Source organism: Antedon bifida, chromosome 7 (assembly GCF_963402885.1).
Source record: "Antedon bifida chromosome 7, ecAntBifi1.1, whole genome shotgun sequence".
NCBI lineage: Eukaryota > Metazoa > Echinodermata > Crinoidea > Comatulida > Antedonidae > Antedon > Antedon bifida.
This window is the reverse complement of record NC_136232.1, coordinates 27,207,159-27,234,068: the sequence shown is the minus strand read 5'-3', so window position 1 is coordinate 27,234,068 and position 26,910 is coordinate 27,207,159. Positions and strand designations below refer to the sequence as shown.

At 32.4% G+C, this 26,910-nt stretch overlaps 2 protein-coding genes across 2 annotated transcripts; both read left to right on the top strand.

Annotated features, from left to right (window-relative positions):
- The first annotated feature begins 864 nt into the window (after window positions 1–864).
- On the top strand, window positions 865–5,114 carry LOC144847879 (NEDD8-conjugating enzyme Ubc12-like). The gene is made up of 5 exons (XM_078704439.1): window positions 865–1,439; window positions 1,901–2,034; window positions 2,619–2,722; window positions 2,823–2,886; window positions 3,571–5,114. The coding sequence occupies exons 1-5, from the start codon at window positions 1,331–1,333 to the stop codon at window positions 3,712–3,714; spliced, it is 555 nt and encodes a 184-aa protein (XP_078560565.1). The 5' UTR covers window positions 865–1,330; the 3' UTR covers window positions 3,715–5,114.
- A 288-nt stretch (window positions 5,115–5,402) lies between these two features.
- Window positions 5,403–25,919, top strand: LOC144849157 (doublecortin domain-containing protein 1-like). The gene is made up of 39 exons (XM_078706181.1): window positions 5,403–5,443; window positions 6,376–6,519; window positions 7,823–8,080; window positions 8,766–8,928; window positions 9,573–9,735; window positions 10,060–10,165; window positions 10,433–10,532; window positions 10,719–10,812; window positions 10,965–11,063; window positions 11,385–11,545; window positions 11,919–12,008; window positions 12,362–12,448; window positions 12,771–12,872; window positions 12,991–13,162; window positions 13,565–13,679; window positions 13,892–14,042; window positions 14,311–14,418; window positions 14,632–14,759; window positions 15,029–15,089; window positions 15,362–15,594; window positions 15,869–16,080; window positions 16,230–16,312; window positions 16,545–16,709; window positions 16,993–17,239; window positions 17,368–17,521; window positions 17,841–17,987; window positions 18,451–18,672; window positions 18,852–19,060; window positions 19,295–19,365; window positions 19,471–19,656; window positions 19,961–20,167; window positions 20,391–20,544; window positions 20,901–21,020; window positions 21,221–21,322; window positions 21,609–21,745; window positions 22,027–22,122; window positions 22,464–22,689; window positions 23,195–23,307; window positions 23,402–25,919. Exons 2-39 carry the CDS (start codon window positions 6,386–6,388, stop codon window positions 23,474–23,476), a joined length of 5,451 nt encoding a protein of 1,816 aa, XP_078562307.1. The 5' UTR covers window positions 5,403–5,443; window positions 6,376–6,385; the 3' UTR covers window positions 23,477–25,919.
- Window positions 25,920–26,910: the final 991 nt, after the last annotated feature.

The following is a 26,910-nucleotide window of genomic DNA, read 5'->3' as shown; positions in this document are numbered from 1 at the left end:
GATAGACCTACCACCAGCCTAGACTATAGAATACCCAGCTACTATTATTAACACTCACTAGGGTAGGCCTACCTAGGCTATCTAATATTAGTATTATATCAGAATTACTCAGCCTAGCTAGGCCTAGAAAATACTATTTTTAGGCCTAGCTAGGCTAGAAATCAAGTAAGTAATTATAGTAGGTAGCCTTTCCTAGCTCAGAAACCAAATAGAACAATAATCGGGGAGCAAATTGAAATCTTAGGCCTATGACGTAATACGCCTGCATGAAAACCGTATTGAACACAGACACGATTCGGTCCGGGACGATTCGTACCAGCTTCGTAAAACGTAAACAAAGTTTCAAAATGGCGATTTTTCGATCGAAACAGAACAGAAATGTAGTAGGTTTGGTTTGATTAGTGGGAGTTGCATCCCAAGAAAGCTTAAAATTAGATTTTTATTTTAATAGATAGCTTAATAGTTTATCTTGAAAGGATTTTAAATTCGCTTTGAAACCTTATCTAGAAAATATGAAATTTAATGATTTTTTACCATCATTTAAAAAAAAATTAAAGTAAAAAAGTTTATACATAAAATAATGATATTTCTTGAAACAAAAAATCTGTGGAATTTAGATCACAGTTTTTATCATTATTTACGCTTGTAGTTCAACTATTGAAATACGTTTATTGATTTCATTTAATATCAAAATTATACCATTTTCTAAGTGTACTAAAATAGCAAAAATGCCAACATTTTCCACGAAGCGCGCCCTCACAATGAATGAAATCAGTGATGCGTTACCAACGCGGCTTTCCGACTGCTCTGAGAACCCCTAAGTTAATGAAATATCAAACGTAGTCTTGAATTCAGACGTTGTATGGCAGAAACTTCGAGCTCATTTATTTTTCAGACATATAAAATGTACCAAACTGGTCGATGGAGATATTACATAAAACCAACTGCTGTTTAAAGAGGCTAGACTTCGGCAATACCATTATGATAAACGGGCAGTATATTTATTTATTTATTAAAAATGTGGCAAATAGCCAAACATAATTTTCATCATTAGGTAGAATATTAGTAATTAAATAAATAATATTGCGTATTATGTAATACATTTTTTACAGATTATCTCATTAAATATGTCAGAGTTGCATTGTTGTAAATACGGTAATGGATTCGTCCGCGAAGAAAGGGGCTAACAAAAAAATAGAGCAGAAAAAAACAGGATGACTAAACTCGGAAGTAAATTAGAGAAAGAAAACATCATCTAATTTATAATATTTGTAACAAATGTTATTTAGTATTCGAATAAAAACAAGTACATATTTTAAAGAATATCAACATGATTAAATTGTTCTCACTAAAGCAACAAAAGAAAGAAGAGGAGACATTGGGAAAGTCAGGCTCTAAGCCGAGAGGTTCCAGTGCTGCTCAGTTACGAATCCAGAAAGGTTAGCACCGCCACCGTTGTTGGTTACTACAAATACCATGTGCATCGTGGGCCTAGGCCCCTAGCCCCAACATTATATATATGTGTATAATTAATTGTATTTATATTGATTTTATATGGATCTGGAAATGTGTAAAACTATTATTAAATAGTTGTTCCTTTGGAATTAAATTAAACCTTATTGTATTATTAATTTTATTATTTATTATTATTGTTTATGTGTGGAGAATTGAATTAAATAAATATAAATTTTTCTACTTTAATGGTTTTTTTTTATTCAATTAAATTGTGAAAATAACATTACTTAGCTAGGTAAATAAACTATCGTCCGGTAATAATAATATGCAGTTTCCCACACCACCTTCGAAATCTTTTTATAGTCATGAAGAACAATGCTCACCATACAAAATTACCCAATTATCATATCAATCAACTCGGTATTATTTTTATCCCCTTTTTCAGATATTGCAGATTTAAATTTACCACAGACATGCCAGATTGAATACCCAGACCCAGATGACCTCCTAGACTTCAAACTCACAATTTCACCTGATGAAGGCTTTTATCGCAATGGTCGATTTGTATTTATATTTAAGGTATTCGCAAATTTCTTTATTTATTGTGTATATAGTGAAATTGAAAAATGATCTTTGAATTGACATATACAAAATATAATTTCATTTATTATTTAAAAATTTTCCCATTATTGGCAATTAAATGCTCGACTAGTCTAAACAGTTTCAAGACCAACCTAAAGACGTCGCTATTCGCTGATGTTCTCGCACGTTGTTAATGCACAAAGCGCCATGAGCGCCACATGGGTGGAGGATACCGGCGCTATATAAATTTTCATTTATTATTATTATTATTATTAATAGGGAGAAAATAAATATCAACAGAATTTTTGTTATTTTGTTACATTTCTGCCCCTTTTGTAAAAAAAATCCCATATAAACTCCTGGCTAAACTAACTATATATATATATATATATATATAACAAAGGCACTGCAATTTTGTTTCTGGCTAATTTTATCGTTTTTATTTAGTTTTTTGCATATTTTATTTGTATCTCCATTGAGATCCATCCACAACATTGTAATTTTTTTAGTGATTTGCCTTTGGATTTATATAGATAATTAAATATTATATTAAAAGAAATGTTATTAATATTTGTCTTTAGGTTGGTCCAGGTTATCCACATGATGCGCCAAAAGTGAAATGTGAAACCAAGGTTTATCATCCAAACATTGACTTGGAGGGCAATGTATGTTTAAACATTCTCAGGTACGACTGGCAATTCTGGTTACTTTCTCCCAAAAATGTTTGTTATTCTGAAGTTTTATTATCTGTATGATTGTCTGATTATTATTTTTTTCTCTCTTAGGGAAGACTGGAAACCGGTACTAACAATCAGCTCAATCATTTACGGTCTACAATATCTTCTATTGGTATGTTCTAACAAATTTTATTTTGTTATTCCGAGATCTTTATGAAAATACTTTTTCCTTCTTTCAAAGAATGAAAACATGTTTTTTTTTTACATTTATGTAGAGCTTTGTTAAAATTAAGACATAGTCATTTCATTGGAAGCTTGTTGTGCTGGCATAGTAGAAATGACATCCAGTTGTAGAACACATTGAACCAGAAGTCACCACAGTACTCAACACTTACGAATACGAATACGAATACGAATACGAATACGAATACGAATACGAATAGAACTTTATTGCAATCAAACGAAAGATTGAAGTTTAACAAAAGCGTTTCACTCAGAAAAATAAAATGCAATATACAAATATAAAAGACATTCAGAAATGTAGAACATACAATCAAAAAATTAAAACAAAAATACAATTAAAAATCACTTATTATAAAAACAATAAATATAAAATTCAAATTGAAATTCAAATTGTTAAAGACATAGGCCTGCAGGATAACACTTGCCAGAAATACACTTGCCAGAAATACACTGCAATATGACATATTTTAACATGTAAATGTTGATAATTGATAACCATAGGTTCCATGTATCTCACTGCATATCAGCCATTGTTTTCATTCTTTCATTTTGTTTCTTTCTATATTTCTCATCTTATAATTATCTAACATTTTTTATCTGTTTAATTTTTAAGGAGCCGAATCCTGACGACCCATTGAACCGTGAAGCAGCTGAAGTTCTTAGACAAAACAGGAAAATATTTGAGCAAAATGTAATGAAATCAATGCGTGGTGGATACATTGGGAATACATATTTTGATCGATGTTTAAGACTATGATAAGGGAGCTAGGAAGCCTATAATCTAAGCGGTCTAGCGTTCCTAACATCACAACAGTTAGTTGTCTTGCACTGTCAAGCCTTTAAAAATGCTAATTATTATTTATGTTTGAATTCTGTACCCAACAACTTTGATTTAATGTAAATTTTCTATTGATTATTTAAATAAGCATGTATTGTGGGAAGCCTTCTTGGTTCAAGTATATCATAAGCACCATTTGGGTTGTGGTTAAACCCTAGAGTTCACGGTCTTTTTAATTTGCAAATGGAAGTAAATTTAACTGAAATATTAACATTGTAGAGCCCAGAGCCTCATCACTTGTTGCTATCCACTATAGAATTTAGCATACCCTCAAATAACCCAGAGAAACAATGAGCAGGATTAAGTTTAGAGAAAATGTCAATGTAATGACAGTGAGATGGTCTAGTAAAAGATAGTGATGTGTGATATATTCACACAGTAAAGGAGCATACCAAATGTCAGGTGGAGTTCACATATTTTACTAAAATCCTGTGAAAAAGGTCCAGTTGTCCAATATGTGATCACGAAGTGGTTTTTTTTATTAGTCTCTTAATTGTAGTATAGTAAATATGTATTCATTTATAATCCCACTGTAAACTGCTTATTACATTGCGTCCCTTCAACAACTCAATTACCTTACATTGAAATGTCCAATGTGTTTTGTAATACCATATTTTGTCATGTTTTTAATTGGGTCTTGTCGTGTCATGTCACCAAATTTAGGATGATTTTTAACTACTACTACTGGAAAAATGTCTAATATTGCAAGATAATATGGTATTGCTAGAATTTAAAGTTGATTTTGTAAATTGTAATATTTATATTAACCATAAACCTGTCAGAAAACAGTCTGGTGTGACGATACTTTTTTATTATCTGATTTGGTTGCAAGGTGAAATGGCAAAATTGGTTTTGTATGTGATCTCCTTTTGGGAATCTTAAGTACAACTCTTCCATTCTTTATATGTAGTGCATTCTTGTTACATTTGAGTGTGATTTCATTTTAAAGAATGTATTTTGATTTGTAGTGAATTATAAAGATACTGCAATTTAAAATAGGTCTGTGTTTAGATTTTGTAACATTAATTTTATATTTAACACTAATAATATTCAACCTATATAATCTATTAGTAATGTAGGCACATGAAATGATAATTTTAGTGTTTAAAAACTGTTGAAAATCCTAACATTAAATCAAATATTTTACCAATAAATGCTCCATTCATATTGGTAAAAGGTAGGTTAAATTGGTACTGTATAAATATGGTAGGGAATGCTAGCAAGGTTGCTGTGTCGTCGAAAAACAAAATGTTACCCCAACATTACCTCTTTTTTTCATTTTTCATGTAAAAACAAAGTAAATAAACAATAATACAGTACGTGTGTGTTAGTGGAATTTTATTTCATTAATTTTTCAATTAAATAGTATTTTATTGAGTTTCATCAATAATTTTTTGAGTCAGAAGTAAAAGTCCATAATATAACACTGACACTCCTCTAATTTAATTTTTGTTATACCGCCCCCTCTATCTGTTCATGCATATCATCAGTTAATTGATTGGCTGTGACGTCATCTCCAAGGCAACATTTTCCAAACGCCGAAGATTCGAGTATCTAAAAATAAAAATATTGAATACAATGAATGAAAACATGTTTTAGAATCGGTGTATTACGAAACAAATAAGAAGAAATCGGCATCTCTTTAAAGGTCAGAATTGAATAATATTTTAATATAACATAATAACCTAGGCCTAGCTAGGCTAGGCTAGCGTATGTATTCGAGGCTCCTCTGAAAACAGCGTGTGTGTGTGCGTGTGATACTCCACCATCCATCATCACCACCCATCATCATCATCAACAAACCAACCTCTCCTCTTTCTCTATAGGTAGGTAGGTAGGCCTAGAAAAGTTATAGCTGCTGCCCTATATAGAGCAGCATTATATGCCATAGCTAGGACTAATTAGTAGCAGTGCAGGCTGCTGTGTATGTATGGTCATCATTTCTTATGCATCATATGATTCAGTTCAGGCAGGTCGTTTATTTTGGTGGTGACAAATGAAATTGGTTGCGTTTTATTTTGGTATTTCTTTTTTGATGATAAGATAAAAAGCATAATACCAGCACTCTAAAATAAAACTGACTGGTTTCATGCGCGGCCAATATCAAACGTGACTGATGGTAATCAAGCGATGGGATGTCGTCATCGGTCATCTACGGTGTGGAACTAGAAACCTGCAAGCCTGCGCACAATGAACTAACATGACATGACATAGGTTGGTTGTGATGAGATGTGGGACACCAGATTTTACCCAACCCAACAATAGTATAATATAGTGCTCAAGTTATATAATTTTGCTATACTTCAATTTGATACCTTATCTGAATCATGCACCTACAGTACTATTTGTATCACAAACCTAAGAGAGTTAAACCCCAATTCACATTCATTTGTTCAAATTTATTTATTTTTTTTTTCAAGAGAACTTTTTAATTCATTATTTTAATAAATGTTGCAAGATATAGTAATTAATATAGTATATATAGTAATATTATTATCTTGCCAAGAAAGACAATTAAAAAACAATTATGACAAGTAAAAACTTAACTATGTCTATAATAATGTTTAGTTGTACTGGTAGCATCCACAAGATGTCACAACTCAAGACATCCAATTTACTAGATGGTAGCAAGATGACACGGTCTGGAGATAATGTGACATATGAGGATGTGCTTGTTGCACAATATCTTGAGGAACTTAAGAAACAAGCAAGCAGTAAGAAAAGGTTTGTTGATTCACCTAATATGGAATAACTATGCCTAATATGTAACTGCCAATACTGCCAAAAGGTCCCAAATTCATTTTTACCATTAAAAACACATTCTGAATCCCAGAAAAAAAAAATGCATTCGGGAAAACATAGGCTAGCCTAAAAGTGTCCAGTATTGTCTGTATACTAGATATGAAAACAGTACACAACAAGGGAATAAATATGCTTTATATACAAATAATTTTGTTTGCGATTATTTAAATTTGTTTATTGGCAGCTAGTGCACTGTAGCTTGACCACAACTACATAGATCTAAAGGCATGTTTTGTTGTATTCAACCAGCATAGTAACAATACAATTCCTACAATACAGCATATAAAAATAAAAAATTCTTTAAAAATAGTATTGTTGCTAAGAAAGCTTACTGTAATGTCACATCTGACTGGTTTTCAACTAATTGAATCTGCACAACAGTAAAATAACTGTGTTGTCAGGCAACGAAAGATCATAGTAGGATTCTACTATTTCAATTAACTCATTACAGTACTACTTTTAAGTTTTATACTTCTAAATATTTCATTCTGAGTATTTCAATTCATCCAACATCAGGATTGAACCCTAGACCTTGAGATTGGCAGACAAGCATATTAACCACCAATCTACTACATTATAATATTTATTATTATTACTAAATATATACTGTATTTGCTAAGTACTGTATTATTTTAGTACTGGTAACCTATGATACATAAATATTAGAGACCCTCGTTTGTTTAGCCATATTTGTTTTTGGACATTTACCCAAAGACTGTTCATGTGAAAATGCTAAGTTAACTTAGCAATAGCATGTTTGTTCTTAGCCTTGTTTGTATTAGAAGGGTGACTCCACATTATACAGTATACATAGATAACTCATATTCTATTGATTAAAACTCAGACATCAAACATTCTCATGACAGTGCTAGTCTGGCAAACACAAAACTAGTTGAAGCTATGTCTAACCGATGCAACCACAGTACATCTAAGTATTTTTGTGTTTATCAATTTACTATTTTATGCTGTGAATGGGTAAAACTTATAATAATCAAAATTCCTCTCTCTGGAAAATGTTAGAGACATACAGTTCTAGCAGTTGGAATATAAAACATTCGATTGATATTTTTTATATTTTTAATATCATCATGTAATATAAAATGTTGCTTGCATTCCAACCAAACATCTAGGTTAAGTATGTACTTATACTCTGAATATTTATATTAATTGCATGATATTAACTTTTGTAAGTTTATTATTAACAAATATGTATCCATATGTTAAGGCCTAAAAGCGCTGCCAAGATACAGTCACCCTACCTGCAAAAACTACCACACAGAGACTATCTGGTGAATAGCACATCATCGACCGGTAAACGACCTATATCAGCCTCTACTAATGGACGTAATGGTGCTAGAGAAAGGCGGAGAATTGATGTGAAGTTTGTAGAAGACAGAGACGATTGGAATAAAAAATTAACAGAGGATTGTGAACAGAAGAGAAGAGTAAGACCAACTAGTGCTCCTGTTTATAGGAATAAAAGGTAAGGATACTGTCACTTGTGATGTACATTACAGAACTCTCAAAGCGACCAATGCTAAATTGTTTCACTAATGTCTGTCCAGATGGCACACTGTAATGAGTGTAATGGGCCCATGAAATGCTAAACTGTATTGTATCAAAATGGAGCCATGAACCACTGCTGTATAATGATATTCTATTATCTTCTAAATTATTTACTTTATTTTGATGGACAGGTAGGTAGATATATAACAAACAATCTATTATACATTATCGACAATACAAATAGTTACAATATATATCTGAATCTTGTTGTTTACTATATAATTTATCATATCAACCTGTAAATAATTTGAAAACATTTACTGAATGTGGTCTTTCACTGGCCATTTTGAGTGCACAACAAAAATATAAAATCTTGAAATAAAAATTAAAATATAATATTTTGTCTGGCCAGGAATCTCTGGGGAAAAAACAGCAAGCAAATATCAGAAATATCTATCTATTTATTGTTTTCTAATATAAAATATTATTTTGCTCTTATCATCAATTAGCTAATCCATCAACTCCAAAACATGTTTCATTATTTGTATTTCAGTATGTTTTTTGTTGAAATAATAACATTTACAGAAAATATTAGTCTATTTTCATGTTTTATCATATATATTTTTTATATATATTTGTTTAATACCTTGTTTATTTTATAGGCGTCCATTGAGTGCAAAATCATCAGCGTCTATGATGTCACAGAGGTCAAGCAGGTCAAGTAAGAGTCTGTATAAGCAACAGCCAAGTATAATCAAAGCATTGGCTTATAAAAATGGCTCTAGAAGTGAAGCTGTCACAGTCACCGCCCCTACACTAAAGCTAGTATGTAATGTCTTAAGCTCTGACTATGCTATCAATCACTACGTGACCAAAAATGTGATGTGCCCATATATGGACATGATGATGTCATATCACTACCATATTTGGGTCACTACCACATTTGGGCACATCACACTTTTTTTGTCAAACTATTTTTATAGGTTTTGTAGAATCTTTAAATAAAATATCTTAAAAAACACTATGAACACTCATATCATTATAGCTACAGTACATTAGACAGATTGCACAAATCACATTGCTCTTTCAAAACCCAGTTCATTGCTCATGTCAGGTTATGTCCACCCAGCATATGTAAAATTATCATTATCAATACAGCATTTAACCACTATTAAAGGGACACCTTTGAGACCAAACACATTGTCACCTTAACAAGGGTGCCCTGCATAGGATCGGCTGTAGTGTTTCACATGAAAGTGTCTTTTGCATTTACTGTACACCATTATAGTAGCATTTCTACGCAATCCTAGGTTGCTGTACTGATCAGACAGGCCCAAAGCAATTACCAAATCTTTGTCATGTGTAGTGTAGTCTCATTGAACAATTTTTATATTTTTTGTTTGAGCTCTGTTATATCACAGAGATGTTGTTTACTGCTCTTTTAAAGTTGTTACTTTCTTTCTGTATAGTTTCTTGAAGAGTGTACCCTGAAGCTTGGTTTACTGAGTGCTGCCAGAAAGGTTTTCCTCACAGATGGATCTGAAGTGAAAGATGGCAAGATGATTACACGTGATGCAGAGGTGTATATCTCTTGTGGTGAACAATTCAAGGATCCCTATGCCTCAGTCACAGGTAAAATACAATCTGATATCTAGTTGTGATAGGTAGATGGATAGATCATTAGTATTCATCTCACATTCATTTTGCATTTTGAATGAAACGTTGAGAAACTCAACAGTTCTTTTCTGAACTAAATATACATCATTTACCACAAACTTTATATCAACATTTGATTTCGCCATGCAAACCTTCGAACAATATATTCATTTATTATATTAGAAAGATGTCATCTGCCATATTTTATCTTCATTTTGTACAATGATCTAATTATTTACTGTAGTAAAGAAATTGTTTTGTATAATAAATAAAAAAATATGTATTGAACTGTATTTGTAGGTGATGTTCATCGTAAAATTCACACAGCATGGACAGTCAATGGAGTTGTCATACCCCCTGAAGATCGCAAGAAAAATACTAAGGCTACTTTATCAAAGAGAATGAGGTAAGATTCACTGAGATAGAGGAGATTTATAAAGGATGGAGAAATGAAGAAGTGTTAGAAAAGAGTTGATTGTGTAAAGAGTCAGTACTTTAGCAAGTATAGAATGATGGTGGTGTAGATGTATGATAAAGATTATCAGATGGAGGGTGTTAAGATGAGAGAAGTGATGTAGAGAGAAGGGTTGGGAGAAGAGTGTAATATTTTAATGAAAAGGAACATATAATGAAGCAAGGGATGCATAAATGTTGAATTAATCTGTATCTGTAGGAAAATGTTAACATCAAAGACACGCCGAATAATTGTGTTTAAAAATGGAGATGGATCAGAGCCATTTGAAGCACTCGCAACTCCTGACAAATTTGAGAAGGTGAGTCATTCCTTTTAGGATCATTGTTTGATAATGCATCAAGTAAATTCATTCTGAATTCCATTTTTAATATAAATATCAAATTAATTACACATAAAAACTATACATCTAAAGTTTACAGTCTTACACAGTCCCATATGAGGTTAAACATTTAATGTTTTAATATATTACTATTGTGTTATATAGTTTCTTGATGTGTGTACTATTAGACTGGGTATTACATCACCTGCCAAAATTGTCTTCTCATGGGAAGGAAAAGTTATTGAAGATATCAACCAGAGTAAGTGAAACTATTGTAACAAACTTCCTTCTGTTTAGTATGAATAAATGTTTATTATATTTTTATTTAAGTATTTAGGTTGTTTGAATTTGTTATTATTTGTCTCAAAGATTGAACCAAATTAATTTTAAAGTATATATTTCAATTTTCAGTAAGAAAGCTAGATAAGTGTCTTCAGACCAGCTCCACACCTGCATATGGACCAGTGTGGATATCAAGAGGAGAGGGATTTAGTCCAAAGGGCTCTAGAGGTAAGTACCAAATGATCCAATCGTGTTTAATGCTGTACTTAATGTTGTATGGAATGAAATGAGTATAATAATCTTCGTTTAAAGAAACATAAGTCATTTTTAATAATCCAGAAGGACGTTGTTCAGTATTTCCATCTCGCAATACAAAAATGTATTCAAATTTTAAAGTATTTTTTGTAGCTTATTAATATTTATGTGATTTCACATGTAATTATTTTAGTATATTTTTTATTTGTAATTTCCGCATTATGTAGCGAAATTAATATATTTAAGTTTTGTATGTTTAACTGTGCATTTACCATTAACTTTGTTTTTATTCAGTTTTCTTACGGAACACACTGCAGTATTGTGAGCAAAAGCTAGGTATAGCAAAAGAGTACAAAGAACAGCTTCAGTTTGCTATGAATGGAGAAGAGGACAAGGTGTCTATTGTTAGAATTCTGTCCTTGTCACAAGAAGAACTTCAAGACCATTTAAATGGCGTAAGTGCTTATTGCTTATTTAAATATTGCTTATTGCTTATTTAATATTGCTTATTTAATATTGCTTATTTAATATTGCTTATTTAAATAGCGTAAGTTGGAGTTGTAGCTTAAAGCTCTGTCTGCACTATCAAACTAGTTTGACAAAAAATATGTGCCCAAATATGGTAGTGATATGACATCATCATCATCATCAAATTTTGATAGTGTAGACATGGATTTAAAACTTATAATCCTGACCTAACAATTAAATTAATTAATTGCATTATTGTATCCTTAATTTTCCCATATAACATTTTAGCTACCAGATTGTGGTAGTGACAAGTCTGGAGAAATAAAAATGGCTGATACAAATCCTCTTTATTTTGTTTAGACAAACGAAGGCATTCAGGAGTTTAGTGCTGCTAAGGATTCCTTAAAAAGAATTCTCAGACAAATCTCAGACTTGGTCCAGGAAGAGGAGGTAAGTTAACAACACTTTATAGTTTATAGTACATTTTTGTATCAGGTTAGAATGTTTTGTTAACCTAGAGTAATGTTAGAAGATGTTGTTAGATGTTTGTGGTTAAATTTCTGCTGTTAAACTTTAATTGTACCATTCGGCTTCAATATAATTTAATATACATTCTTCTGTGGTAAAACACATAGCTTAAGTATATAAATACCATCAACTAAAACTAACTGACAGCGTAAATGTAATATCTTTATATCTTATTTTATACCATACTTCAATTTTGTTGACAGTTCTTATATTTATAACTGGTAATCATTGATTTTTTAATAATGTATAATGCAATGTGTAATTACTTTATGTAGATGGAAGGACATAGCTATACTTTGAAGCACATTAAGACAATGGATGCATCACATAGATTAGTAGGAATGCATGGGATAAGATTAAAAGTAAGTTATTCAAAATCACTGATACTGATAATCATGACAACTTAAATCACAATCCCCACTAGACCAATTTGGTTTTCAAAAATTGCCTCTCAATCCCACTCACCAATAACGGGCTGGGTTTTGCTAATTCAAATAAAACAGCCTAAGAAGACAACTACTGTATATATCCTGGTGCATCTTGGGTTTGATTTGAAGATCAAAGGTCTTTTAATTTCTAACAATGTAAGGTTTTATTATCATTACAATCCTACCTCAGTTATTCTTACAATCCACTTTATCAGTGTAAAATTTAAAATGTTTTTTTTTTGTTATTGTTTGATAGGTTTATGAGAATGGTTTTAATGACAAAGAGGATACCATCTTCTTCAACATCAAAGAGGCTTATAAGGGTTGTCATGGTAATCATGGTATGGTCGTACAGAGGGTATGTTTTTAACAAATAGATATAGTTGAATAATAATAATAATGACATAGATATGATGAGGTTGTTGACAAATGACAACATTGTTTGTTTTATTGATATTTGTGTGTTTTGTCTCCAGTTATTGGACCACATTACTCACTGTGTGCACCCTGAGCAGAATGTTTCAGCCCTCAGCCCCATTGTAACCAAACTATTTGACAAGAATGGGCAAGATATCACAGATGTGTCAAGATTACAGAATGATCAGGAAGTGTGGATCTCATATGGAGAGAACTTTAGAGATCCTAATGGTTAGAAAGAACTTTATCATTAAGTTCATCAACATTGTCATCATCTTTAGCATCATCGTCATCTACCGTATTGATTTGAATCAACATCCCGTTTTGAAAAATGCCTCCCTCGAATCAATGACCCCCATAGAACATTTTGAACATGCATATATACACAATATTCTATTACAACACATTCCTATTTGTAGTAGAATTCATTGATTGACATGATCTACAAATTACTAAGCATTTTGATTTCATTTTTTACTGTATTTTATCACTTCTCGATATTATTAAAAAATAACCACCTCCCCCGAATAAACGCCACCCTCATCATCACTGTACCATATTTGTTTCTGTAGCCCTTATTGTTTAATATTATAGTTAATATATCTGTAGTCAATTAATAATTTTTTTGTTTAGTATACTGTTTACAGTTAACCCTTGATAAAGCATCAGCCTATTGTTTGTATGGCAATCGCAATGTGGCATTGAGAGAACCAATTCTGGCAGATGAATTACAGCCTGGCAAAGAAAAGTAAGTAACAACAAAGTATTCACTTTTTTATCCAATTGTGTAAGCTGAACAAAACTTTATTAACTACAATTTCTGTGTGAACTTGTGAGATGTTTTCTCTGAATGATTGTAAAATCAAAATAGTAAAGTACAAGAAAAAAAAATGTTTGTGGCATTCTTCCAAGCACTGTTTTTAAAGTTTAAGTATTCCCTTAATTTTCTCTGTTACTTAGGTCTAGTAACTGGGAAGCTAGCATTGGATTTCCTGTATTATATGATATTGAACAAATCGATGAAAATTCCGACCCAATGAAGCGTGACCAGATATTGATGGCTTTGAAAACTCAAGAAATTGATACAAGGCATCATTTCTTACAAGATAAAGTAAGACACTCTATATTTGCCTTTTATTTTAAAAGTACTTTTTTGCTTGGATTACGGTACTTATTTACAGTGACTTAGGCTCTGTCTACACTATCAAACTAGTTTGACAAATAAAGAATGATGTGCCCAAATATGGTAGTGATATTCCCAAATATGTTAGTGATATAACATCATCTGTTTTTTGTCACATAAAGTTTGATAGTGTAGACAGAGCTTTACTCATTTTCTTTAATAATGTTGTTGTATATTCATGTTGTTTTTTTTATAGGATTCATTAAAAATGGTGCTGTACCCTGATTTGGATGTGACTCTTAAAAAGAAAATGGGAGACAAAGATATCTGGCCATCAAAGTCCCAAATATGGGTGATTAATAAGGTATGACTACAAACATAACAAAGTTTTTCATGTTCCTCTTTAAACTCCACACTGCTTCCATTTATGAAATTATAGTACTTATATACATTATATTTAGTAAAAAATAGTAACAACCTGCAATTTAGTGACTTAAGTATGCATGCTTAGAATTGTTTAAACCATGCTTTAATTATCTTATTTGCTTATTAATTTATTTTTGTTTATTATTTTCAGAAAGGTGTAATATACTGCCGTGCAATGTCTTCAGTCGCTTTAACTTTAAGTGAAAGAAGTCGAGTTGATAAGAAATTTCCTGATGGTGAGACGGCAGCGCAAGGCTATGCCGTTACTCTAGACAAAAAGTAAATAAAACTCTTTTTGTGTTAAGCTAAGCATTTGTTCTTTTTTCTTTATGGGTCTTGTCTTGTCGTTTAAGATCCTGTATTAATGTATTTTTTGTATTGTTTAAATATATATATTAAGATTGTTTGTATTGTTGACCATTAATAGAAATGAATAAATGTTTAAAGTACAGTAAACTCCATGAAAACCAGACACATGTCAATTCCAACTGTGTTTGTCAGTAATAGATGAATTATGTCCGTGACATTTTTTGTATGTTAAATTTCAGAAGTATAGACAACCCAGCACAGCAGTGGGGATTTAGCCCTGAGGGCTTTATATATTCTTTGGTAAGCATTCATTATTCTAGATTTTGTATTTTGTATTAATCATTTTGATTATTCACTAACTAAATTTTGTATTGTTTTATGCTTTTGGTAAAAATAATCAACATTAATTTACTCATTGCTCTATGTTAAACAAATCATATTAATGAATAATAGAAAGGGAATCTGCAGAAAGTTATAAAAATCTACTTTACATGTTAAGCAGAAGAAAAAAAATTATTAAAAGACCACAACCATACCATAAACAATAATTGATCTATATCCATTTTGTTTAGGCTGAGCCAGAATTGGTTTTGACATACATTCCAAAACCAATCGCCCCTGAAGGTGAATCATTCCAATTTGGAGACGATGGAGTCAATTTCCAAGATCTTGAAACTGACCAACAATCTCCTGCAGAAGACATCACCACAGGAGATGCAGATGTTAAGGAGTTCCCAGGACATAACTTTATTGTTGCAGCAATTGGCAAACTGCCAGCAAAACATCCATGGGCAAAATCACAGAGGTAAGGTATTTCCAGGACGTTTGATAGAGTTTGGATGGGTTAGCCTTAGAGCTGCATAAGGCCTAAAGATTTCTATGCAAGTATAAAAATACTTGATGAGCTTCCTTTACCAAATGAGTAATGTCACAGCCAATACAGTTTTTAAATTATTAAACTAGTACATTTATTATTATTATTTATTTTATAATAGTATAGTTTTCATTATATAAATAATATATAATATAAATTCATTATATATTAACTCTAACGTTTATCTTGCATTTCTTTGTCACAGGTGGGCCTTAAAGCAGGAAAAGATTGAGAACCTAGGCCAATGGAAACATTCAACTGTTCAAAATCCACAATGGAACAAACTGGCTTACTCCTGGCCAGTCACAGAAGAGGGAACATGGAATGAAGAATTTGATTGGCCAATGGAAGCATTCCTTATTCCATTTGCCCCACCAATTAAAGTGCGAAAAAATGAAAAGGGAAACATGAAAGGAGGTTCGTAATTATTCTCATTTATCAATAAACTTGTAATCAAGTAAAGATAACTTTTTCACAGCCTAATATGATCTACATACCGTTGCAGTATATTGTAATTTTGCACTAATTAATATTCTCTTTTTCTTATAATGGATTTCCAATTTTAGGTGCATTAAGATTGCGTGTTCTTAAGAATGGCGAGAAAGATGAAAACAAAGCAAGCTATGTGGTTGGTCCTGATCTGAGCAATGTAAGAACTGTGTTTTCACTTTATGAAACCCATCAAATAAAATTCTATATATAGCTTACTTCTAAAAGTTCAGGCAATGCTTTTAATTGTGAAAATAAAATATGACCAGCACCAGAATTGAACCCAGAATCAGCAATGCATAAGCAAGAACCTAGCTACTATTCCACAATAAAATGTTGTTAATCTTTAACCATTTTTAGATAGTTACTTTCTTTTATGTGTTGTTCCTTAGATGATGAGGGATCTGAATAAGTCTGGAACGTTGAGTAAAAAATCAAGACGACGTTCCAAATCATATGATAGACGACAAAGTGCTGGTGAAGACGGAGATCACGCCGACAATGAACAACGTGAACATACAGAGGATGATAAAATGATGCAGATGGAATTTCAATTGGTAAGTCTTGTAGTTTTTGCTGGAAAGTGTAAGCTAAACATGGCCAAATTGCATGTAATATTACAAAATAAATATAAATAAATATATTTTTAAAAATGTATAAAATCTCTCAAAACAAATCACAGATATATAAATACAAATAAATAACAATAAAAAACAGCATAACATGTTTTGCATAAGGACAAATTCTGCAGCATACTAAATGTTGCCACTGTTCTTAAAATAATAGGAATTGTCTTTAAAATAAAAAGTAATACAATAATAAATTTTCTTTTTTTAATAGTTTCTGGATCGCTGTACATCTTCACTAAATCTACCATTTGCTAGCCGTCGAATATTTGACAGTACTGGCAAGGAGTGCAAGACTTTGGTTGGTCTTGAAAGAGATCAGCTGGTGTACATCTCATGTGGAGAGTCATGGAATGATCCTAGTACCTCCGCTCAAGATCAACAAAGAAGGATGCTGCTGGCAACACTATCAGCAGATATTGAACAAATGCAGGAGTTCCTCTCACTTCGAGACACATTAGGTTTGTTCTTTGACCTTTTGGTAGTTTAAGTTTGTTCTTAAACATCATTTAAGTTCATTCTTTGATGTGATACCATAATATAATAATGCTAAATAATCAACTGAGAATAAATTTATATTTTTTTTTAGATTATGTTCTTGAGAAGGATCGTAACAGTCAAAGATTGTTAATAAATAAATGCTGTATGACAGAAGAAGAGAAAGAGAAAATGATACGAGGACCAACACCAGAACCAAGTGAAGAAAGTGCAGGAGAGGAGGATGACTCCATAACAAAGATGAGGTGGGGATTTATTCTTTGTTTTTATAAACCATTTCTCTGCAAGTTCAAATCATAATGATTGAGCATTCAAGTTCAAGTTTATTGTTTCACACAATATAATAATAAAAAAAATATACAGAACATTTGATAAATTAATCAATATAATTGTGTGAGGACGCATCACACCAAGGCTCTCCTGTAAAAAGATATATATAAATATGATTATTTGATTTAAGTGAGAGAAAAGAAAAAATACCTTTCTTTCTTCTAATATTGACAAAATAAAATTAAACAAAAAAGGCACAATAAAGATAAATGTTTGAAAAATTATTGCTTTTAGTTCCCATCAGCGTTCACATGCGAATTCTGAGCAGCGTTTAGAAGGTTTGAAATGGCCGTGGGAACGCGTGTTAAATGCCAGTCTGGATGAGGTTACAGAAGCCAACCAGGACCATTCACACGAGCCAGAACATTTCACAAAATCAAAGTAAGTTGAAATTTAGAATAATTCTTTTTTGGCAATTTTAACACACCAGGTGATGTTTTTGTTCAATTTTCAATAATAATTCAAATTAAATAATTAATTATATCAGAACACATTTGAAGAAAGAAACAGTTACATCATTACGAATATACCATGACCGAGTGTTATCCCACTCAATAATTTAGGCAAAATTCAAACAAAATTACTTTGGTAAATCTATTTTTATTGTTAATGAAACCCAAGTATAATCCCACCTGCTAATTTTTGCCAGATTTCGTACCCAGGTTATATTTGGTGATATATGACTTGGTTCAAATAAATTTATAAAATTGAAACTAATAGAGAATTTGAACTTGGTTTCATCCTCTGTTATCTTTCTAATGCTCTTCTATTGTATAAAGTACTGTTAAACTTCTTTGTTAGACAAGTATACAGTGTTTTTCTTTTTTATATCATCTCTTGCCAGATCTAAAAAGAGATTAAATACATCTCCTCGATACAAAACCCGTGGTCCTGGGGGAGCTCACAGCCAACAGTTCATATTCATTGATGGCTTTATCACACTGAAGTCATCACCATACCTTGTGGTTGGTATATCAAATCCAGAGTTGGAGGAAAAGTCAGAGGTGGCGCTTTGTAAGAAGACAGAGGATGATCCATCATTAAGATGGGAAATTACTGAAGATGGGTAAGTACCATACTTAGTCTGCTATTACTCATACAGAGGAGGGTGTGTGGTATAAATTAACCCTGACAATATCATCTTAAATTACACTCATTCAGGGTTTATTGTTTTTTCTTACCCTACTAACTTTTCAAATAATCTTTACTTTCAAGTTTGTTAACTTAATGTGGTTTATTTAAAAGGTACATCCAATCTAAGGTTAATGAAGATCTTGTCCTTGCTGTCTCAATGCCCAATTTCACTGGAACAGCTATGGAGGGCGCATATTGTGGTCAGTCGGTTGTAATTCAACGCAAACAGAATTTAGAGAATGGTGGAGCCAATCAGAAGTGGATGTTTGAGAAGGAGTTTGGTTTTATGTATGCCTTTCATGCTGAACCACTTGATAGAGGTAGGTGCTTAATTTTCAGCAGCTGGACAGCTAAGTAGGATGGAATAAGATGAATAACTCCTAAATTTAGATAGTGTTAGAGGCACTAATTCCCCAACCAATGTTTTACCAAATTTATTGATAACTATTGTGAACCTGCCCCTTAGTATACTTAGATCAATCAAGGTCCCATCAACGATGTAAGTAGCATTTCAGTTTTAAATTTCATCCAATTTTATTTGTTTTTTTTCACAGAAATAATGGCAGCAAATAAGGCTGGCGTTTGTACTTATGCAGTAGTTGGTGAGAATCAAGTCCAGCAAAATGTAAGACATTTATTTTTATTGAAAATATATAAATATATCTAATTTTACCACTGAAATTCAATGTATTTTATTTATTTTAATACAATTTTTAATTTGTCTTTGTAGGGGTATGACGTAGTTGAAACTAAAGTAGATGGAGATATTAAAGTGTGTGTGGCATGTGCCAGAGCTATGAGAGGCAATTACAAACTAAAGAAACAAGAACATTCAACACCTTTCATATGTGCTGTTGGCATAGCTCCTAAGATAGGACTTAAACTGATTGGTAGCTTTCAATGTCTTAGTGGCAAGGTAAGAACATTCAACACCTTTCATATGTGCTGTTGGTATAGCTCCTAAGATAGGACTTAAACTGATTGGTAGCTTTCAGTGTCTTAGTGGCAAGGTAAGAACAGATGTTTTGCCATTTTCAATTAATGATTTTTATTCTTTCTTACTTATGTTTACTTAGGTGATATACTGGACTGAGGTCCTCTACATTCAGATCCAATTTGGTCTTAACTTATGATCATTAAGTACTGATTGATTCATCCAGAATTTGTCCAAACCATTTTTGATATCAAAATAAATACAAATACATGTTCTTTCCTTCTAGGTTGATTTATCAAGTTTTGAAGCTGAAAATACAGTGATTCAATATGAAAAGGAATTAAAAAGATTGAAACAGATGTCAAGTGCTCGTTTGATTGCACGAGAAATATCCGCATATCAACCGATCCAATCAGTACGAGTTTTGGCGTATAAGAATGGAGATGGGCGCAGTAATAACCCTGTTGTTGTCATTGGAAGCACCATCAGAGGGGTAAGATTTAGTTTTGGGGTTTATACCACTTTTTATTTTACTGCGTAAAATGTTTGAAAGTGAGTCACTATTGTCGAATATTTGTAAACATTTGCACAGATCTTAAAATATGCATCCTCCATGTACATGGTTGTGGTATGTGGAAATAAATTGAATTGAATAAATAAAAAATAATAATTTATGTATATTGTTTTCTAAAATGACTACAACATTGATTGTTCAGATCCTTGATCAAAGCACATACCAGCTTCAACTGACATCAGCAGCACGCAGGTTGTATTCCCAAGACGGCACACTTCTACTCTCAATTCCAGACATGATCAAGTACAACTTGGTTCAACAAGGCTTAGAAAACCTTGATATTACTACACACCAAGGTAAGTCTGTCTGGCCTAGCTTATCCTTAAGAGACACTCATTCACCAATGTTGGGTGGTTAGGTTAATACCAGTAAAAAAAACATCTGTTACTTAAATTTACATTGAGTGAACTTAAGGATGTCATCCTATTAGGATATCCGGTGTTTGTAGAAAATGATTTCACTTAAGGAATTATCAATTCTTAAAATAGTTTGTATCTATAATGAACACCAGGTTTATGCTTCATGATTCTATTGAAATCCCTACCATTCTAAGAAATGTACTTTTTATGTTTTTAACAATGAATAATATCCTTTGTCCACAATGTCAAAACAATTTATAAATAGTAAATTTTGAAAATCAATGACTTTTCAGATAGAAACAGAAAATCTTCACACTCGAGAACAACTAGTGCAGATTCAAAGGTTGCTATGGCGATAAGGAAGCCTATAGAAGTGTGGGTATCGTGTGGAGAGCCATTTTTTAGTCCTGGATGTGAGTTTATACTTACTTACATACTCAGCAATCCAGTTAACAACAAAGCATAAAACACATTTTCATTTCAAAATATCCATCCAAAACCTCTATGATATATTAATTTAAAAGAACATTTTTTCTTTTTTCTGTTCTTTAAAATTAAATTGTTTGAATTTAATTATGCTATGTGAAATTAATCAATATAATGATTGTATTAGGTTATGATTATCGTCGAAGTTTATATGCCCAGCAGAGGGAGGAGAGAGCAGAGATCAGTTTGGAACTGAATAAAGAAAAACATATTTTGAGACAAATGCAAGGTGAGTTGAAATGTAGCAATTAAAATATTGCAGTAAAAACATACCTTATCTACTGTACCTTTAAAAATGTAAAGCCCTGTCTACACTATCAAACTTTGTGATGGGCCCATATATGGACATGATGATGTCATATCACTACCATATTTAAGCATATCACTACCATATTTAGGTGATAGTGTAGACAGAGCTTTAGATAAGTAGAAAGTTCATTAGTAAGTACTGTAAACAAATAATTTAAGCAGTGACTCTTTCTTGTGTTTCTAATTTTATGTATTATTTTGTGTAGGGCGTCGTACAGCTCATTTAGATGGTCCAGACTTCAAAGGGACAATGAGCCCAGAGCACCCAGTTGCACTACAAGGTGGATGGACGCAGCCTTCAACAAGAGAGATACACAAATCTGTACAAGTTCATCAGTTGGAAGTGAGTAGGGTTAGGTATTTCAACCACTTAGAAATGTGTAGTGTCACTGTAGCAATGCATTGTGAGGAGAATCTATACTTTGCTTACAATTTGAATATGGTACAGGCTCTTCCAAAACTTAACTCAATGAAAACCAGAAACTTTCCCTGAACAGACTGTCTTAAAGATCTCAAATTCTTGTTACCATTAAAAATACATTCAGAATACCACAATTTCTTGACTAGACATACTAGGCCAGGCCAAGGGTTGTATGACAATAACAATCATAATTTGTATTACAGAATCATTTGACAGAAATGAAAGCACAGCAGAAGTTTAAGCAAACAACTAAGTCCATCATTAACCCAAATAAGACGCTCTATAAACAGCCAAATGTGGTAAGTTCTATTTTTAATAATACTCTAGCACCAATTGTGCTCTTTATATTATATCTCACTGAGTAACTTAATAATAATGACAATATAAAAGATACAGTAAAATAAAAAAAATACTTTACAAAATATAACGCTTCATCTGTAAACTTTGACTACATAAACAAAATCCATATTTATTTTGTGAATGAGGTATGCATCTTTAATAATTTCTTAAGCCCTAACAAATAAATATTGTTTCTGAAAGCTTAGTATTTCTCTTGAGTATTCCTTGAACTACTGTCAGTTACCCACACTATTGCTGTTTTGTTGTTTCAATGCTCTTAATTGTATTATGTTTTATTTAGAAACGAGTGTCAGTTTATCGAAATGGTGACAATCCTGAAAGAGCAACGTACATTCGAGTTCACAGCATGGACAACTTACTAAAGGAGGCTAGTGGACGGTTGTCCCTGCACATGCCTGCAAAACGTGTCTTCACGGTCTCTGGACAAACAATTGAAGACTTTGACAATATAGAACGAGACCAGGTTGTGTGCGTGTCGTCGGGGGAGTCGTTCAAGAACAATAAAGGTAAAAATATGTCAGAAAGGAAATAGGATTAACATAGTGGTGACTTAAGATTGCTGACTTTACCCTTCAACTTTGACCTTAAGTGAACAAACTTTTAAAGTATAGTAAACATTTTTTTTTTATCTTGTAATGAATTTTCATTTCAATAATTTTTATAGCTGGTTGTAAATTTAACCTTTTGTATAATAATTGTGTTACTACTAATAATAAAATAAAATTTGTTTCATGGCACAAACATTACATGAAATTGATTTTTATAATAATCTATGTAAAAATTTTTCAAGCAAAACCAACATTTTATCCAATCTTTGTACATATATAAGTTTTTAAAAACCCATAAAGCTATTCATGATAGTGTTCATAGCAGCAACTTCATCTTTTGATTTCATATTAAATAGATTAAACTGCAACATTTTTTAGAACAATTTTGCATCTGTTTCATGCTGGAAAAAAAAAGTTTTTTTAAAACTTAATAAAAAAGTTAAAATGTTTAATTTTGTTTTAGCTGGAAGTAGACAACAAGTTGAGATGAAAGCTACTTGGTCAAGAACTCGTAAACGTGATGGGGAACAAGCGACACAGATCATGGTAACGTCAACCACCCATCCAGCTGTTCAGGTTTGTGGACATTCTCAGTTTTCAAATTCAAATAAACATTTACTCTTTCAATAGATAAATTATTTGTCAAGAAAAATTTATTTTTCCCCTTCAGGTGGATCCATTTGGGCCTCCATCATTGGCCTTACCTGTAACAAGTTCTATCAGCACCGAGCCATATAACCAATGAAATACAGACCCTCCTGCTAGACTACCAACACCATTAAGATCCCATGAAGATTCATCTTCTTCAACAATTCCACTGCTTTTTACAATGAGCCCTACTACACCAACAACAGGAACTAGTTGTAAAGAATCCTCTACACCAGCAACACCACAACTTTCAGAGACCAGTTTTGAAGAACACCCTCCTATGCCACCAGCACCAATACTGTTATCAAGAACTTATAAGGAATCCCTTGCTACACCAACAACACCACTGTTATCAAGAACTTATGAGGAATCCCCTGCTACACCAGCAACAACGCTGCTATCAAGAACTTATGAGGAATCCCCTGCTACACCAGCAACACCACTGTTATCAAGAACTTATGAGGAATCCCCTGCTACACCAACAACACCACTGTTATCAAGAACTTATGAGGAATCCCCTGCTACACCAGCAACACCACTGTTATCAAGAACTTATGAGGAATCCCCTGCTACGCCACACCGTTCACAAGCCTTCAACCTAACAGAGGACCCAGTGCATCCAGCATGCCGTGAGATAGCCTATTATATATTATTTAACATAGCAATTTATATTATATTGCTTATATTGTATAATATTTATATAATATATTAACCATTTCATATATACCGAATTTCACAGTACTGTACTTTATTATCAAAAGTAAATATCGCTAATTTATAATTATTGTCGGTTATTTTTAAACATTTTAATTTTAATAATACAGTTTTATATCTATCATTATTGGCTAATTCTAATGCAATTAAGTGTAAACTTAAGTCACCCTCAATGTTGTGACTTACTTGCCATTTTGCAAGCTACTACCAACGTGATAAGCCATTCTTATCTGCAACAAATTATTAGATTTTTAGTTACAATTCTTTTTTTTCTTCAAATCTTTCATTTTTATAATGATTTTATCATTTCAATTTATAGCCTATTTCTGTTTGTGACCTTTGCGTACTCGTTTGATAATCTAAAGATAAAAAAAATGAAAGAGGAATTTCATTTGGAAAGGTTGATACGAATTAAAAACATTATCTTGGTTAGTTTCGTTTCTTTATTTAGATTTAATTATGCAATATAATTAAATTCAAACTGTTTCCCTTTTCTTGGAAACCGTTGCAATAGGCCTTGGGCTTGAAGATGTTCTTTGTTAGGCTTGTAATAATTGATGTTGGTTGGCAATGTATTCAACATATATAGTCTATGTCTACGCAAAACGGAAACGCTTCAAAACCACTGTAGTGCCTACCAAATTTAGTGTATTAATTCAACGTGTTTAGTGTGCTACCAAAACATACGCGTATCAAATTGCATTGTGGTATTTCCGACGTAGTAGCGTAGCGCGAAGACACGCTTGGCGCGCACTATTGCCAGGGAACCAATCGCCGGCGCGGCGCTAAGGTGAAATCTAGGTACTTAATAAAAAACGAAAGTACTTTATTTTTTATTAGAATATATTAAGCCCCTGTAGAATAAAATATTGAAACAATACAGAAATTAATCTAAAGGTCAATCAGTAATGTTGTATCGTTATTAAATTGCGTATTGATAATTTAGTAACGGTGTTAAGAATATGCAGATGATAAATAATGTATATCTCAACTTAAATAATATTGTATATTTGGTGTAGATTTATGTAATTAAGAATAATCAATCGTTATTTATAAGGGTTTGTTTTAATAACATTTTGCAATAGATTTATATATAGATTTTAGAACCGTAATAGTGTAGGTTCCAAAGTCTTAAAAAAATATAAAAAAGTACTGTGATTTTAACAGTTCTTTAGAGATAGCTTGTGCAATCCAAACCAAGGTAGGTAGACCTATGTGTGTGTTTGTCCGACCGTCAAAAGGAATACAAATTCATGTAATATTATTTGCTTTTTAAAATTTTAAACTAATAATCCTCCCGCTGTAAATGTCTACGAAGTTTACTGCATACTATATTGATGATCAAACTTTCTAACAGTGTGTGAACAGGAATGTTATAAACCTGTAGTACGTTTACACTGAGCCCAGATTCGGACCGGTGGCTGAGAGTTGAGCTACGCTATACGTAATGTCTTTTCGGGCGCTGCGTTCGCACGTACACGTTTTGATATGGATCCGTAAATAGTTAATCTTGGTCCCACTAGTACGCAAGACAAGTTTGACCAATCACGACGTATCGGAACTACCGCTTGTTATTGGTCAACTCGCGTTGCGTTCTTTTAGCTTTAGAATCCGGGTTCAGTGTGAACGTAGTAATAGTAATAAACGAATCTTTGTTTGATGAAGCTCCATGTGAACACATTTTTATTTGAATTTTGGTTTAGATAAAGAAAACTGTTGGTTAAGTGGAAGTGTGTTAATCGCATTGCGTATGCTAACGAATACAGGTTTACTAATGGATACTTTAGGTTTATTTTATGCGTCACAAATAAATCTTTCACTTTAAATTACTGTGCCTCTGTCCTCATCATCCTGTATCCGCTTCTTCATGTTTGATCATTGTCAATGTAATTCAATTTGAGATAATTAAATAAAACGGTCATCTATATCCAGGATACTATCCGTTTCCAGAGGTACGAGGTACGCGCAACGCAGTATTTGACCAATGGCGATGGGCCATCCAATGTCGTCTATGATTGGTTAGATTTGCGTTGTGCGTATGTACGTCGTTGGGTTGCGTCCAAGTAGTCATGAACCTTTGTACGCCTTCTTAAATTACGGTCACTAATTTATTTTTAAATAAAAACAAAATGCTGTGTAGGAAGGACTACACACACGTCTCCAAAATTTCCGGTTGTCCATATCCTGTATAATGGAAATTCGTTTGTTTTTCTTTAAATGCATTATTAATATTATTTTAACTCAAACGTATAGTTATCCGTTTGGTTGACTGATGGCATACAGAGATAATCCGTTAGGCAGTTCCGGATTATTGTCAGCATGATCGCTTTATTGGCTTCACGACGGATTAACAAATAATTATTTTTCTAAAAATAACTGTTTGGTACAATTATGAGGCCAAAGTTAAACCGTTATGTGGAGTGCAATATGGTTCCTCCCACTTTATTTTGGACGACCCAAATATTGAATATAGGCCCAATACGTATTGCATGTTGGAAATATGTGATTATAATATTTATATACATGAGAATCCAGACAGTGGTATTTTTTAAACCGCGCCAAACGGAACACAGTGCGACGAATTCACTTGAATGCATCATTAAGACGGAATAGACGGCCTACCTCAGACACGATCGTGTACTTCCTAATCATCTGTCATCATCTAATAAAGTCATGATCTAAAAAATCCGTCACGTATTGTAAGCCCGGACAAAATCCTAGAATAGCCTATTGATTGAATATGCTACGGCCAGAAATCATAAATGTATTACGTAACACAGTGATTGCGTTATTGCCTCGTTCATATGCACTGCTACA

What these genes read in the sequence shown, in the direction of transcription:
- LOC144847879 (XM_078704439.1), top strand. Translation starts at nt 1,331, where the DNA reads ATGATTAAATTGTTCTCACTAAAGCAACAAAAGAAAGAAGAGGAGACA. An exon ending in GATTTGTATTTATATTTAAG is followed by an intron (nt 2,035 to 2,618) that starts GTATTCGCAAAT and finishes ATTTGTCTTTAG; the next exon opens with GTTGGTCCAGGTTATCCACA. An exon ending in GTCTACAATATCTTCTATTG is followed by an intron (nt 2,887 to 3,570) that starts GTATGTTCTAAC and finishes TTAATTTTTAAG; the next exon opens with GAGCCGAATCCTGACGACCC.
- LOC144849157 (XM_078706181.1), top strand. Translation starts at nt 6,386, where the DNA reads ATGTCACAACTCAAGACATCCAATTTACTAGATGGTAGCAAGATGACA. An exon ending in ACTTGGTCCAGGAAGAGGAG is followed by an intron (nt 12,009 to 12,361) that starts GTAAGTTAACAA and finishes TACTTTATGTAG; the next exon opens with ATGGAAGGACATAGCTATAC. An exon ending in TATTTTGAGACAAATGCAAG is followed by an intron (nt 21,323 to 21,608) that starts GTGAGTTGAAAT and finishes TATTTTGTGTAG; the next exon opens with GGCGTCGTACAGCTCATTTA.